The sequence below is a fragment of the Camelus bactrianus genome, chromosome 34, assembly GCF_048773025.1.
Source record: "Camelus bactrianus isolate YW-2024 breed Bactrian camel chromosome 34, ASM4877302v1, whole genome shotgun sequence".
Taxonomy (NCBI): Eukaryota; Metazoa; Chordata; class Mammalia; order Artiodactyla; family Camelidae; genus Camelus; species Camelus bactrianus.
The window spans coordinates 218,261-232,544 of NC_133572.1; the positions used below are offsets into that span (position 1 = coordinate 218,261).

Sequence of the window (14,284 nt, forward strand, 5' to 3'; positions counted from 1 at the left end):
TTTCCTGGGCTGTTGAGGTAGGGAAGAGAGCAGGCGGTTCAGAGAGGCCAGGGCTTTGCCTGTAAGGCCGCACCCGTCCACCTCCGGCCTCGTGTCTGCCTTTGTTGCTAACCTGTGTTCCTCTTAGTTTCGGTGTGTATCTTTGTGAGTTGTTTTTTTTTAATTGTGTAACTTTGTTTCTCCGTTACTGTGAAACTAAGGTGTTGTGCTTTTAATTTTTTTTTAACAAATGTTATCCTTCTTATTTAAGAGAATAAATTCCAAACACTCTTCAGGTTTCTGAGTATTTCTTTTCCTCCGCTTTTTCCTGATTGGAGGGTGGGAAAGGGTCGCTCAGGGAGTGGGCCTGAAACCGTTGTGCCTCCGGACTCTCAATCCTGGGCCAGGGTCAGGAGAGAGTGTACGTGTGTTAAAATGGGGAAATGGCATGTATATACCTAAAACGTAGGTTCCCGTTAACAAAAGGGTGGCATGGTGGGAGACATTCTGCTTGGTAGCAGCTGCAGGTAGAAGAGAGTGAGGAAGGTGCCCCCCCCCCCGGCCCCACATTCAGTCAGCCAGTGCGAGGGACCGAGGGCTGGAGCCGGTGGCGGAGGGGCAGGAGACCACACTGAGCCTGCGTCTGCCTGGGGCAAGGAGCCCAGCGCTGCTCCTGTTTCTGACTCTGGCCACTGCCCTGGGGGCCGGGAGTAGTTAGGTGTCTCTGCTCTGCCTTGAGGCTTTCCCACATGTAGCAGCCAGGCAGGGGTTCAGGAGGAGGACTCCTCCTCAAGATTCTGAAGTTAGCCCTTACCTTGCAGCTCACACCCAGCCCAGCACCTAGCAAGTGCCCGCAAGTAGACGAGTCACAAGCGCTGTGGGCAGGGGAGGCAGCCAGGTCAGGCCCCTGCAGCCGTGTGCTGGGCGTGCCTCTTCACCACTTGTACAGGGGGTGGGGTTGGGTTTGCTCAGGAAACCTTCCAGCGCCTGGGAGGGGAGGCAGGGTCACTTCAGGTGTTTCCAGGTTTCTCCAGTGCACGAGCACCGTCTCGTGTTGACTTCCTGTGGCGTGGCTTCTGCACAGCTCTGCAGACATTACGATCGTTCCCTGAATATTCCTGAGGCACCTTATGGATCTGCAAGGACAGTGGGTGAGAAGTTGAGCCGCTGCCCACACCCAGCCCCTGACTCAAGCCGAGCAAACTCCACCTTGCCTCTGATGATGTCCTTCCCTCTCCACGAGCATACACAGGTGTGGCCAGAGGTCCCCAAAGTGTGAAGAAGGCTCACCACTGACAGAGGCCCCTCTTTGGCACTTTGGGGACACCTCCCGGCAGGGGAACAGGCTGAGAGCAGGCGCCTGGGGCCATGCTAATGATTACTGGAAAAATCCTCACCGCAGAGTCGGATTTCTGTCGCCTCTTGTGTGTTCTAATTTACCTCTGTTTCTGTACTTGTCAGCTCACTGTGATTGTATGTTAATCGCATGAAACTGTCCCTAGTGTGTGTCTTCAGTGATGGAGTCCCTGTTCTGCATTTCTGTAGAGTGTCAGGATGATTTCCAGTGCATCGCTGCTGTTCCATGGTGTCCTTGCCCAGAATTGTAGGTCTTTGATAGTTGTTTATGCTGAGGAGCCCAGGTCACCAGAGAAGCCTGCTTCCCTGAGGTGCCAAAGCCACCTTCCCTGCACCCTGGGTCCTGGTGTCACTGGGCCTCCTCCAGAGCCAACCCCCCGGAAAGGTCGGCCCCCCTGAGTGTCCCTGGAGACCCTCTGCCAAGTGTGGAGCGGGGACACCAGATGGACCTGGGCCTTAAACGGACACGACAGAATTGGGGCTGTTTCACTGCAAAGGTCTCAGTAAATACGTTTTCATTCAGCATTCGTGTTCTTTCAAGGTAACGAAACCGGGCCTATGTGAATGTGAACTCCAGGGAAGCAGAGGCCCCCTGCGCTTGGTAAATGGCAGAGGTCCAGCCTGGAAGGTGTGGTGGGTGGCCTCTCCCTGGGACCTGAGGGAAGAGTGTCTGTGAGGCACCAAGCCTGGCCTGAGCTCAGCCTGGTGCCGAAGGAGCAGTTACGGCAGCCTGTCCGTTCTTGTTTCCCTGTTTTCTAGAACTGAGTAAGGATTAGAAAGACCAGGTTTGAGAGACCAGCTATAGAATTTCTGCCCCACCGTCTTACCAGTGACAGACTTACTGGGTTAGTAGGTTCTTCCTTTAAAAGTAAATGTTCTGCCCTAGAGTTCAGTCTAATGTGAATTACTTGAAACCAGCTCCCTGCATGCCTTTAGCGGGGCCCACCTTTCTTGGGGTGTCAGGATTGCTGGAGGCCCAGTAACGCTGGGACCTGGGGTGCAGGGAAGGCAGCCCCGGAGGCGCGTGGAGGCTCTGAGCCTCCGAGAAGCAGGCAGTGCTGGGCCCTAGGGTAACCGGGGGCGGGGACCAACCGGCTGCAGGGCGCCAGGTCTCGCTGCCTGTGCTCCACGCAGTGAGAGCCCCTTCTCTGCTGACGTCCCCCTCAAATGAAAGCAGGGAGTAACACTTGAAGTGCACTGACTCCTGTTGTTCCTCCCAAGTGATTGCGCTGGTTACTTTGCCATAGCAGCCGTTGTCACTAACTCCGGGAGAGCATTCCGGAAGACGCAGGATGGCGGGCAACTGACCTGCAGCACCTGTGGCACGTGGGGTGTTGTCAGGTGCTGTGTGCCCTCACCTCTCACCAGGCTCCCAGTGGGCTGTGAGGAGGGTGTCATCTTGCAGGGAGACAAGCACGTGGAAGGCAGGCAGACTGATCGAGGCCACAGAACTGACCAGCAGTCGGGGTGGAGGCTACCCCAGAGCCTGCACGCCCGCAGCGCCATGCCCTCCATCCGACTCCAGCTTCGGGCGTCCACCCTGGGAGAGAGGGGCTCAGCTCACAGGCACGGCTTGTCAGAACCACTCGTGGGCATCTGTCTAATCAATGCGTGAGCGTTTGATTATTCCTGGGATATACGTGGCCCCAGTTTTCGAGCAATGATCCCAGGGCAAGGAACATGACTTTGGAAACAGTAGATTAAAGAACAAAGGGTTTCATCACCGATACGTGAAAGGGGAAAAATCAAAAGAAATTGAGGAAGAAAATAAAAACGTTGAATTGACTATATAATACGCTGAACTTTTCATTTTCTCCACATCAACACTTCTTTTGATCATCACAAATAAAATCAGCTCTGAAGTTGTATTACTAAGAATAAGCCGAGAACATTGCCTTCCTGTGTCCCCCAACGTGGAGCCGTGCCTGCCAGCCGTCCAGGGGTGGTTTATGTTCGCAGGGGCATTCAGGTTGTTCTCTGGGCCCCAGTGTAGCTCCTTCTGATGCGTAAATCCGTTGCTTATTTCTCCTTGTATGCACTCATTTTATTTCTGTAAAAGGGACCAGTGGTGGTTGAGCTGACGTCTTCATTCTCTTACTGCTGTCACAGCTGCCACTCGCAGTCCCCATGAGTATTTGCCTGCCCTGGACTGGGTGGAGTTGGCAGAAGGAAAGAGAGGGGGTGGGATCTGCATCTTCATTCTGACTACTGGAGCAAAATCACCTGTGAAAGGAGAGAGACGTGGAAATTCTTACCTATCGAAGTTTGGGCCGCCTTGGACTCCACTCACACGTAAAATGACGCTTAAATCTGGGCTAACCAGACACGGCATTGTGATGAGCAGTTTGGCTTTGCAGTGTTTGGAGAGTGTGGTTGGGCACAGAAGTGCCCTCGGGTCTGAGCACCTGCAAGCACAGCAGGGAAGATGTCGGGACAGGGAGCCCATGAGCTTGCCGAGGACGTTTTTTGGAAAGTGGAGAGAAGAGGAGCTGAGGACAGAGGGAAAGACGCTTTTCCCACATTGTGTCTTCAAGTCTAGTTTCCTCCCTGGGTTTAGCAAAAGGACCTTCTGATGGTACCTGTCAGCTTCCAGCACCCAGCGAGGAGCATGGCCGGTCACCAGCTTTTGTCTCCCGCAGGCCCTGGCCCAGCCTGGTCGTCTGGCTCACACACATACACACAGCACAGCAGGCGGGGCTCAGACAGCGAGCAGTCCCCTGTGAGTGGGGTCTTGCAGGGGGTGGTGAGAGCCGGGCCCCTCCCCTGGGCGTCCTCTCTGCACCAGCCGTTCCCAGGGGTCCTCCATGTGCTGCGCTCCGGGGTCTGGCAGCAGAGGTGGGGACTCTGTCGTGATGACCTTGTCTGTCGGGCCCCGGCTCAGTCGGGTGGGTTGGTTGTGGCCTGTTGAGTGAGATGGAAGTAGTTTGATGTGACTCCAGGAAGGGTCCTCGGGCTCAGCACTCTTGACCTTCAGGCAGGACAAGTCTTTGCTGCACACTGTTGTCTGTATCCCCCGATGTCTCTGACCTCTTCCCGCCAGATGTCAGTACACCCCTTCCCAGGTTGTGACAACCAGAAATGTTCCCTGACACTGCCAGGTGACCCCTGAGGGAAAGACTCACCTGGTTGCTCACTGATCTAGACTAAAGTTGGAGAAGGATGTGACATAGATGTAAAAATGGCCTCGATTTTATTGTTCCCCTCAGAGATCAGGAAAGAGGGAGTGAGGCTAAGGAAAGGGATGCAGGCAGGGCCCCTGTCACAGCTGTGGGCGCAAGCCTGCCCGCACGTGGTGTTTGCTGACGGGTGTGTGTGCTGGCCGACCTCCACCGGACGGTTCAAAACGGAAGCACTAGTGCTTTCCCTGTCCCGCGGGGAGTTGCCCCTGCACCCCCGGAATATGCTCTTCCTTCTGTGGGGATGGATCATGGCTTCGGGGACCAGAGCTGGGTCTGGGTGGAACAGGTGTGGCTCTCGAAGGGAGATGCCGAGTTAAGCTGGTGCTCTGCAGACTGCTGGCCATGCCGTCTTGGGTCCTGGATCTCTCTGAGCCTCAGCTTCCCCCTCTAATAAAATCATAAAATGGAAGAAATGCTTCCTGCTCCTCTCACCTCATAAGGTTGTAAAGAGCAAATAAGCCAAAATGTTTGGAAACTTGTTTATTTGAAAGGGTTACAGGAATATCACCCATGACCACCATTGGTGGGGATGCCAGAAGCTCTGGAATAACCGGAGAGAGAGAGTGAGTGAGGATTACTTCTGCGAACTGGCTGGTGGGCCCCTCGGGCCTGGGCTTCCCAGGGGTCAGACAGGACAGCCCGCTGGGATGTGTTCCCAGCCGGCAGAGATTTGGGAGCAATGGGAGGAACCAAGAAGGGCTTGCTGGGCCGGGGACGCCGGGCCGGGAGTTGGCCCGCACAGCACGTTGAATCTCCGCAGGGCTTGGCTGAATTTGGTCTTGCTTTCTCCTCTGCCTGCATGGATGGGCTGTGAGGTCACCTCACTCCGTGATGTCCTGGGGCTCTTCAGTCACAGGTAGGGCTCACGTCAAGCTGAATTTTCAGCACCTCAGGGAGAGTCAGAGGACTGGGCGGGACTATAGCTTAGCTTAGCTTAGGCTGACGAGGGTTGCACATGGTCTGGAGACAGTCTGGTTTGACCTGCACCCCGGTCCCCGGGGCTTCTGTGCTCCCTCACGGACCATTAGTGGGAGAGGACGTTTGGTCTCCAGAGGAGGGAGAACAGTGCTTGTGGGTCAGTGGGGAGGTGCAGTAACGTGACGTGCTCCCTTCCTCGTCCCCAGGCCCTGTCCCCAGGCTCTCAAGGTTCTTTCCCAGGCCAGTCTCAGGACGCGCTCACAGACAGGAGTTGTGGTCGTTGCTGGAGGTGACCTCAGCTCCTGGGCCAGCTGAGGGGACCTGCGTATGAGACTGTGTGTCTGTAAGAAGACCCTGTGGTAGGGAGCCCTTCCTGGGATGTGGGTTTGTCTCTGTTGATAGATTCCGGGCAAAGACCCAGGATGTTGGCCATCACTTTCCACAGCTCAGAGACCAAGCCTGCTCTGGGGCTATGCGGTTGGCCCGGAGAGAGCCCTGGACCCAGCTCTGGACACTCTGGATCGAAGTGCCAGCAGATGGGAGGGACGAGGTTTGAAGCCAGCGTCTTGGGGAAAGCGCAGCGTGTGCAGCCTGGCGTGCAGATGCGCGGGCTTCTGCCTCACACCCCTCCCCACTGCTCACTCTTACTGGGTCTGGTCTGCCGGTCGGCACTGTGCTCCCCAAGCTCGGCTGCTCTCCACCGTGAGGTGAAGCCCCCGTTTTAAGACAGCAGATCATTTGAGGTGGTTTCTTGTCAGAGCCTCGCTGCCTGGAGTCTTCTGAGGCGCCGGCAGCCTGTAGGAGTGCCTCTTCTCTGGCGCTAAGGCAGCAGCTACAGTCTTTGCACAGACGGGGCATTTGCCCCTGTTCCTGGGGCCTGGAGCAGCAGGAGCCCCTTGAGAGACACAGAGTCCTTCACTGTTCTGTGTCAGGAGGAGGAAAGTGAGGCCAGAATATGTGCAGCCAATTTCTTCAAATTATAGTGAAGAATCGTTCTTGTTTAGCTGCAGGATGAGATTATCCTGAGTGTTTATCCAGAACAATCTCCTGAACACCTGCTCCGACGCACTGACGGGCTCCAGAGGCCCAGGTGACTGGGGCGGCCCCTCCCAGCAGAGCCGCTGGTTTGGGGGTTGTTGAGGAGGTAGATGGTGCTATAAAGACACATGTAGGGGCCCTTGGACCTGGCAGGGGTGTGGGGGGAGCAACAGGAAGAAGCCGGAGAGAAGGGAGGGCTTGGCTTACCTGTTGAGCCGTCCTCTTTACCTGCCTCTTAAGATTTCAGAGCTCAGTCCCACGGGTGGGTTGGTTGACAGGTCACTTACACGTAACTGGAGATCTTCCCTGTGTGAGACCTGCACCTGTGGCCTAGGTGACTCACTCACATCCTAGCTGGAGCTCAGCCGTCACAGGAGTTAAGAGAAAACATGGCCAAACCTCAGTGCTTCAGTCGAGCCCACAGCTTCCCAGCACCTAAGAGGTGGCTGTTCTGTGGGGGTGACCCAGCCGACTGTAAACGGTCAAGTTGAGATTCACATGTGAGGTATTTCAGCACGTGAAAAATCCATTATCAAGAGAGCTGCACAAGGCCTGTAACGTTTCTGTGCCCTAAAAGCACCCTTTTGCCTTGTCATGTAGTGGCGTGTGCCCCACCGGGATTCCCGTCTGCCAGGAGGGACCCTGGGAGATGTTGTAGTAACAAAAGCGGAAGGAATTTCACGTCAGAAAACCAACTTACAGCAGAAGTTCCGTGGGCTCCTGCGGAGGGGAGGGCCCCCAGCCTTCCTGAGATGACACTCCGGCTATGGGCTGTCCCGTCCCGTCTGGGTGGGCTTCCTGGTCTAGTTCTGATTTCTCCCTGTCGGCTTTCCTCTCCTGGCCTCTCTGCTAACTGAGTGTCCCCACAGCTTGTGTCCACGTGACCTCCTTTTCTCCGTGCCCCACGTGAAAATACCGCAGACGAAGAGTAGACGGGAGGTGTGTGCAGGGAGGTCACGGTCCCATCCCGCATGTCTGGGAGGAGGGAGCCCTGGGAGCAGTGTTGGACCTGCCCGCCTGAGCCTTTGGGCAGCAGGCAGTGACTTCATCACTTGCCTCCTGAGCAGACTCCTGAGTCCTCCTGTCGCATGACTTTGGGAAGGGAGGCGCTGTCACCCTTCTCCCTGTGGGGGGGTTTGCTGTTCAGGGCCGGAGTCTCCTTACCATCACCCCGAGTGCCTGCCCAGGAACGGGGTGACTGTTCCCTCTGCGGCGAAGTTACTCGGTCTGAACTGCTGATGTTCGTGGATTTCCCTGGGGTGAAGTTCTTGCTCTGTTCTTCTTCCCCATCTAGAAGAAGTACTGGATTTCACTCCGTATTTGTGGAGTTGCCACAAACTTTGTGCTTGGGCCCTTGCTCCCCATTTATTTCCCTTTCCACGTAAGGACAGTTGTCAGAAATACGTGGTAAGTTGGGACATTGTAGCCGGGTAGCCTTAGCTGTGTCTTTATCAAGGTGGGTTTTGATGAGGAGAAAGAGGCCAGAAGGCTGGTGTTGGAAAGGGTGGGCCCACGGTTAGAGCCTGTGCCTTCCAAGGGCCCGGGGGCGGGTTTGGAAAGTGTCAAGGCCATGTCTGCCTGCTGTGTCCCTGCCTCCTTTGTGCTGTTACGTGGGGTCCACGTGGTCCCTCATCTTGCAGGTGCCCTTGGCCAGCATCACAGCTCACACTTCAGGCCCTGAGCTCGGTGTCAGAGAGCGGTCCGGGATGGTCAGAAGGGTGCGGAGAAGAGGACGGGAGGGTGTGTACGCACGGCACAAGGGTTCGTTCTCAGGCCCGTGGTTGTCCATTGACCCAGATCTGTGAGTGAATGTGCCCCGGGTCTTGATTTTCATTAGAGGTTCTCTCGTAAATTTGAAGGATGCTGTTTGGTGGGAGACCCTGATCATTCCAGCAGGTACACTGAAACTTTATTCTGTGACTGCCTGGGTTCAGATAGAGTTCTCACTAACGATATTATGAAGAAGTTGAGAACATTGTACACAAAATTGCCAACCTTCCAGAACATTTTCTGCACAGCCTCTCATCACAGAAGTTACAAAATTGGTGCTCCCACCTGTTCCTTTCGTCGTTTATCACGGGGCTCCTGGGCTTCGCCCGACAGACCACCTGTCACCCGACCTTGGGTTGCCATGACTTCGCCCCTTACAGCTGAGAATATCCCCAAAGCCCGGTCACCTGCTCCCACCGCAGTGTCTGCCTCCTCTCCACCTGCAAGTCCCTCCCCCTCGCAGACCTCTGACAGCAGATGGCCGCTGTGCAGGGCGGTGTCTGAGCCCTGCTGCTCCCTCTACCCAGAGCGCTCTTCCCGCTGTCTCCCTCCAGGGACTGCAGTTTGCCATCCAGAGCAAGTGGAAACAACAAACCTGTGCGGGTGGGTGGGGAGATGTTACTAGGACTCAGGTGGGCCACCTAACTTGTGTTGCTGAGCCCAGTGTGTGCTGGGCTGGAGCAGAAGAGGAGGGCAACGTGTACGGGGCACTGAGGTGGCTCACACCTGTGATTCATTCCATGTGCGTGTTAACCCTGGGACACAGGGATAGCCCCACGACAGATGAGCAAACAGTGTTGCGGTGGCTCTGTAACTTCCTACAGTTTCTCGGCTGCCGCCAGTGGGCTTCGGTGTCTGACTCTGCACCCACCCGCGATGTCCTGTGACATGAGCCCAGGAAGGCGTGCACCGGGGCCTCTTCTGCCCGAACATGGGACCACAGGGTGCGTCAGCAGAAGTAACGATGGTGATGGGGAGGGTGGAAGGACAGGGCATCTGAGGTCTCCAAGTCCACCCTCCCTAGCAGTCCTCAGAGAAATAAAGAGAAGTGGGAAGAGTTTTTTATGAAGCGTGATGGAATCTGGAGGTCATCCAGTATGAGAACAGACTTGGCTACAGACCATCAGCGGAACCACACCCTGGGTGCAGGGTGCTGGGAGCAGGGAGCCCGTGGTCTCCACGCGTCACCCCACAGATGACTTACTGTCTACAAAGGGGGCAGAGCAGTGAGTGGGCACCAGCTCAACCAGGTGGTCTGGCTCCTGTGACCAGGAAAGAGGTGGTCTGGACCCCTCTGCTCCTGCACAGGTGTGGTGGGACAGCCCAGCATTGCCAACACGGTGTTCCCAAGGGACAGAGAGCATGTGCTGTGAATCTAACACAAGGAGACGGCCCAGTCCGTGATGTGGAAACCTCTGTGGAGCCATTCGCCTGGGCACCTCAGTGGGCCAGCCAGATGCAGTGCTGGAGCCCTGGTTGGGTCCTGGACTGTTGTCAGGGAGGAAGGGCCCGAGAGGGAGGACTCCCTTCTCCAGGAGGCTCTCCCTAGAGGTCCAGCACAGCCAATGTCCACCACTCCCCCGGCTGTCTCTTCCAGTAGAACAGGCATGGGGTGTTTTGCCTCTGCTCTCATACCAGCATCCTCCGGGCTCCACCAGACCCCGACCTTGTTGGCCGTTGCCCATGTCTGCCTCCTGGGCCTCGGGGGATGGCTGTCCCTCCTCTCCCTGAGAAATTCCTCTGTCGTTCCCATCACTGGTTCTAGAACTTTGCTTCTTGCTTGTCTTGCAGGTTCGAGTGTGAATGGCCTGGAGGAGCCCAGCGTTGCCAAGAGACTGCGGGGCACCCCGGAGAGGATTGAGTTGGAGAACTACCGCCTGTCGGTGAGGCAGGCAGAGGGGCTGCAGGAGGTGCCCGAGGAGACGCAGGCCGAGCACAACCTGAGCAGCGTGCTGGACACAGGGACAGAGGAGGATGTGGCCAGCAGGTCAGCCTGGGGTCGGGGCACTGCCTGCCGGACCCGGGGATGGGGTGATGGGTCCAGCAGGTTGGCCTGTGATCGGGGCACTGCCTGCTAGACACAGGGACAGGGGAATGAGGCCAGTAGGTTCGCTTGTGGTTGGTGCACCACCCGCCGGACTCGGGAACCAGGGGATGAGGGGACAGGGCCAGCAGGTCGGCCTGTGGTCGGTGTACCTCCCGCTGGAGGAGCAGCACAGCCCTGGTCAGGATGTGGCAGCTGACTGACTGGGATGGAGTATTGGCTGTGACACCAGGCGGGCTGTGACTTGTGTGCCTCCGTTTCCTCCTGTGAAATGGGGCAGTACCCGACCTTCTCTGGAGTCGTGTGAGGTTGCAAGTGGAGGCAGCACTGGGACTGCGCTGGGCATGCATACGTGCTTGTAGATGGCGCTGCTGTTGCTGCTTCAGTGCGATGCCTGGCCATTTGTAGAGGACTCCGTGTCCACCTCTCCCTTGTCCATCCTCTGGGACCCTGTGAGGCGGCACAGCCAAAGGTACATGTTGTCACCTTCTGGTGAGGAGACTGGGGGTGAGCACAGCGGGGATCGAGGATTGACAAAGATTCAAACTCAGGTTCCCTGGTCGGTTCCCCCTGCTGATCCACCTGCTCAAGCGTTAGGATCCTTATCTCTTCATCTCATAAGCCCGTAGGGACCCCCTTGACCTAATTCAGAGACTCAGTGCTGACTGAGCACCTGCTGAGGCCTTGACACTGCTCTTCATTGAAAAGGAACAGAAAGAATCTGCCCTGGGGTGGGGTTACAGTGTGTTGGGGGCGAGGACCTCCACTGAGGCCCGGAGAGGTGAGGTGGCTTCCCCGAGACTGCACAGCCCAGACTCCCGCTCCTCTCTGCCACCTGCGAGTTGTGGGCAAGTTTCTTAACCTCTCTTGCCTCCACTTCCTCACCAGCAAAGGGCCCTGCACCTCCTAGGTTTGCTGCAAGCAGTGGACACGGTGTCAGGTGCTGAATCACCCCAGTGGTCACCGTAATTACTGCCACCTGGGGCAGGACTGGCACTCTGGGTTTGGTTCCTTACACAGGTGGTGTAAATGCCGGAACTAGGCTCTGCTCAACTTGCCCTGGGGCAGCAGTGACCAGGCTTGGCCTGCATCCAAGTCACCCAGGGGTTTGTTAGAGTGCAGATGGCTGAGCTGTTTTGGACTCTGTCAGTTTGGGGAGAGGTTCCTGGTGGTGCTGCAGTCTGGAGGCCACGCCCTGAGAACCCCTGCTCTAAATTTCCCAGTTTCCTTGATGGTGAACACATCCCACGACACTCGGTGGAAAATTCCTGCTGCCGCCGCTCTCCCCGTACCCGAGGGTCTCATTCAGTGGGTTGGGGTGGAGACCAGGAACATCTGTTTTTAGAGGACACCCTAGGTGATTTTTAGCATCGGCTTCGTGGTTTAGGTCGCACAAGCAGGGAGCCTTGGCAGGGGCCAAGCTCCGTGACCCTTCCTTGGAGTGGGGAGGGAGCATCTTCCAAATTACTGTGAAAATGGCACTTTGGTCTTCTCTGCAGGAGGATCTGGTGTCCCCAGGCCGGGAAAGACTGGCTCTGTGATTGTTGTTGTGTTCTTCTGACTGCCTTTCTGGCAGGCTTTGCCCGTCTGCCGAAGTCCTTCAGTGTTTACACGTTCCTGGCTCATCCTTTAGTCAGAAGGGCTGGAGCAAACAGATAGTGCAGCCAAGGTGGCAGAGGGCTCCCTGAAAGTCGAAGACGGAGCAGCCCCTCCTTTGAGGCAGGTCTGAAATAAGAAATTCCTAGCTGTTCGCCTCTCTGCTCACCCTTCTCCAGCAGGGGCAGAGCCATTGCCAAGCAGGACCAGGCACATCTCCTCCACCGTCCACCTGGTGTTTACAGGGGTGTCAGGGTGGGTGGGCCCGGGATGCCCCGCAGGACAGAAGGCTGCACAGAGACAAGTGCGTGGGAGTGGAAGAGGGGATCCGGGGCTTCGGGCTGGTCCCTGCAGCCGCCAGCCGCCCTCCTCATGGGCCTGCCTGAAGCCCCGCCCACCCCGCAGCTGGGAGCCTGGCTGAGGGCTTCCTGCTGAGGGTGGTGGTGTGGTGGGGATCCCAGCCTCCCCCACAGACTGTTGCCCAGGGTGGCCGTGCTCTGGGGCCCCTGTGGGGTTGGCGGAGCTAGTCTGTGGGCAGGGCCTTGTGCTGCGTCTGCTCCCTTGGGTCTGCCCCTCTGCGGAGCTCTTTTAAGCCTGGAGCAAGCCTTCTCCTTTTAGAAGCTGGGTCGTGGGGCTTTGGATCCTCCTGCCGGCTTGTCGGGGGCTTGGTGATGAGTCAGCGCCCAGGCAGCTCCGGGCAGGCGCAGTGAGGAGTTTCTGCGCCATATTCTAACTGATGGGTTGGCTCTGCTGTGGACGATTGCCGGGGGCTTCAGAGGGGCTGTCTCGCACTCCCAGAACCCAGGTGGCAGTGTGCCCGGCCCTCCTGACCTAGTCCCTCGTCCATTCTTGCTGCGCCCACATGTGCCAGGCAAGTGGTCCCAAGTGGCTGATGCGGCAGGACCCGAAACCGTCACCCCACACCTCCTTATTAGACTCTCCACCTGGCCGCACAGGGAGACAGACTGTTCCTTCAGTCAGGGCACTCCAGGGCTGAGGGCCTCATCCCCCTGGCGGGGCAAGGCCAGGCTCTCTGAGCAAGGCCGGCACTCCTGGCCCTGGAGCCGGGCCGCGTCCTCATGCAGCCGCTGCCTCTCCACCAGGCGGTGAGCTTGCACAGCCCTGCAGCGCTCCCAAGAGCGGCGCCCCACGCACACGCCCTGCCAGCCCCACTCCTGCTGGCAGCCCTTCCTTCCCACTCGAGGGCCTCCCGCCAGACAGTGGGTGGAATGAAAGGAAGGGCTGTTCACTCTGGGTCTCCAGGGTCCTGAGGGCCCGGAGCCTGAGCTCAGCGGGACTGCTGTTCACTCTCTCCGCCCCGCATGCCTCCCCTGGGCAGGGGGCACGCGGGCCCTCGGGGACCTGTCTTCCTCCCCACCCGCAGGTGCCACACAGAGACCATCTGCCTCTGACCTTGGCCTTTAGCTGTCATCCCCTCCTCGGGGCCTGTCAGTCTCACTTTGGTCCCATGGTTGTTCCTGCAGCAGCTCTGAGTCTGAGATGGAGGAGGAGGAGGAAGAGGAGGAGGAGGCCCCGCTGCCCACCTCGGACCTGGGTGGCGTCCCCTGGAAGGAGGCGGTGAGGATCCACGCTCTGCTGAAGGGGAAGAGTGAGGAGGAGCTGGAGGCTTCCGGGAGCTTCGAGCCCGGGGACGAGGAGGAGGAGGAGGACGAGGAGGAGGACGAGGACGAGGAAGACGAGGAGGAGGAGGAGTCCAGTGAAGGTCAGAGACTCATCTCCCCTCCTGCCATGGCCCCTGGGGCCCCCGGGACAGGGCCCGTCTGAGCAGAGCTGGAGGCCGAGGCGGACGAGGGCCCCCCAGGTCAGGTTAATCGTTCCCTCCTGGAACTTAGCCTTCTGTGGGGTTCTCTGGCCCTTAGTGCTGGATATAGGAGGCTGTGGAGCGTTAAGGAGGCGTGTGAGCGAGGGGCCTGCCGGGCGGCGACATGCTCAGACTTGGGTCCTGTTAAGTTGGTCGGGCTGGCTCTGAACCCCCTCTCATCTCCCACTCAAGGTGTTCGATTCTGGCCATGTCGGCTGTGTGTGGCCCTGAGCTGACAGGGAGAGCTTGGTCCCGCCGAGGAGCGTGTCTGGGCAGTGACTTCTGGTGCCCGGAGGCGACTCTGCTCTCTGTTCTCCCCTTTTTGCCCCGATGCGGGTGCGCCTTGTCTGTGGGGTCAGGCCCCCGCTGTAGAAGGGACTCACTGGCCCTCGGGCAGAGAACTCCTGCGGGGCCGGCAGCCCCGGCGTCTGTCAGGGGACGACGACACGGGTGCACGTGAAGGCACCCCTGACCTCTGGCCCCCCGGCTCCCTCGCCGGCACCCCGTCTGCCCCCAAGAGCAGGTCCCATGCGAAAGACAGGGTTTCAAAGAGCAGTACTGCCCCACCCCCCAGCTCCAGCT

At 58.0% G+C, this 14,284-nt stretch overlaps 1 protein-coding gene across 35 annotated transcripts in view; it reads left to right on the forward strand.

Annotated features, from left to right (window-relative positions):
• The window catches only part of MICAL3 (microtubule associated monooxygenase, calponin and LIM domain containing 3), a 144,454-nt gene that overhangs the window by 99,125 nt on the left and 31,045 nt on the right, over window positions 1-14,284 (forward strand). For 33 of the 35 annotated variants that reach the window (XR_012504092.1, XR_012504091.1, XM_074357893.1 and 30 more), the window contains 2 exons: window positions 10,032-10,227; window positions 13,365-13,603. Coding sequence is in view for 32 of the 35 variants with exons in the window: in XM_074357893.1 (XP_074213994.1) it covers window positions 10,032-10,227; window positions 13,365-13,603 (435 nt within the window). In the remaining 3 variants the exon portion in view is untranslated. Of the gene's footprint in view, window positions 1-9,064; window positions 9,185-10,031; window positions 10,228-13,364; window positions 13,604-14,284 lie in introns of those variants that run through there. The other 2 variants (XR_012504093.1, XM_074357863.1) reach the window with 2 other exon arrangements.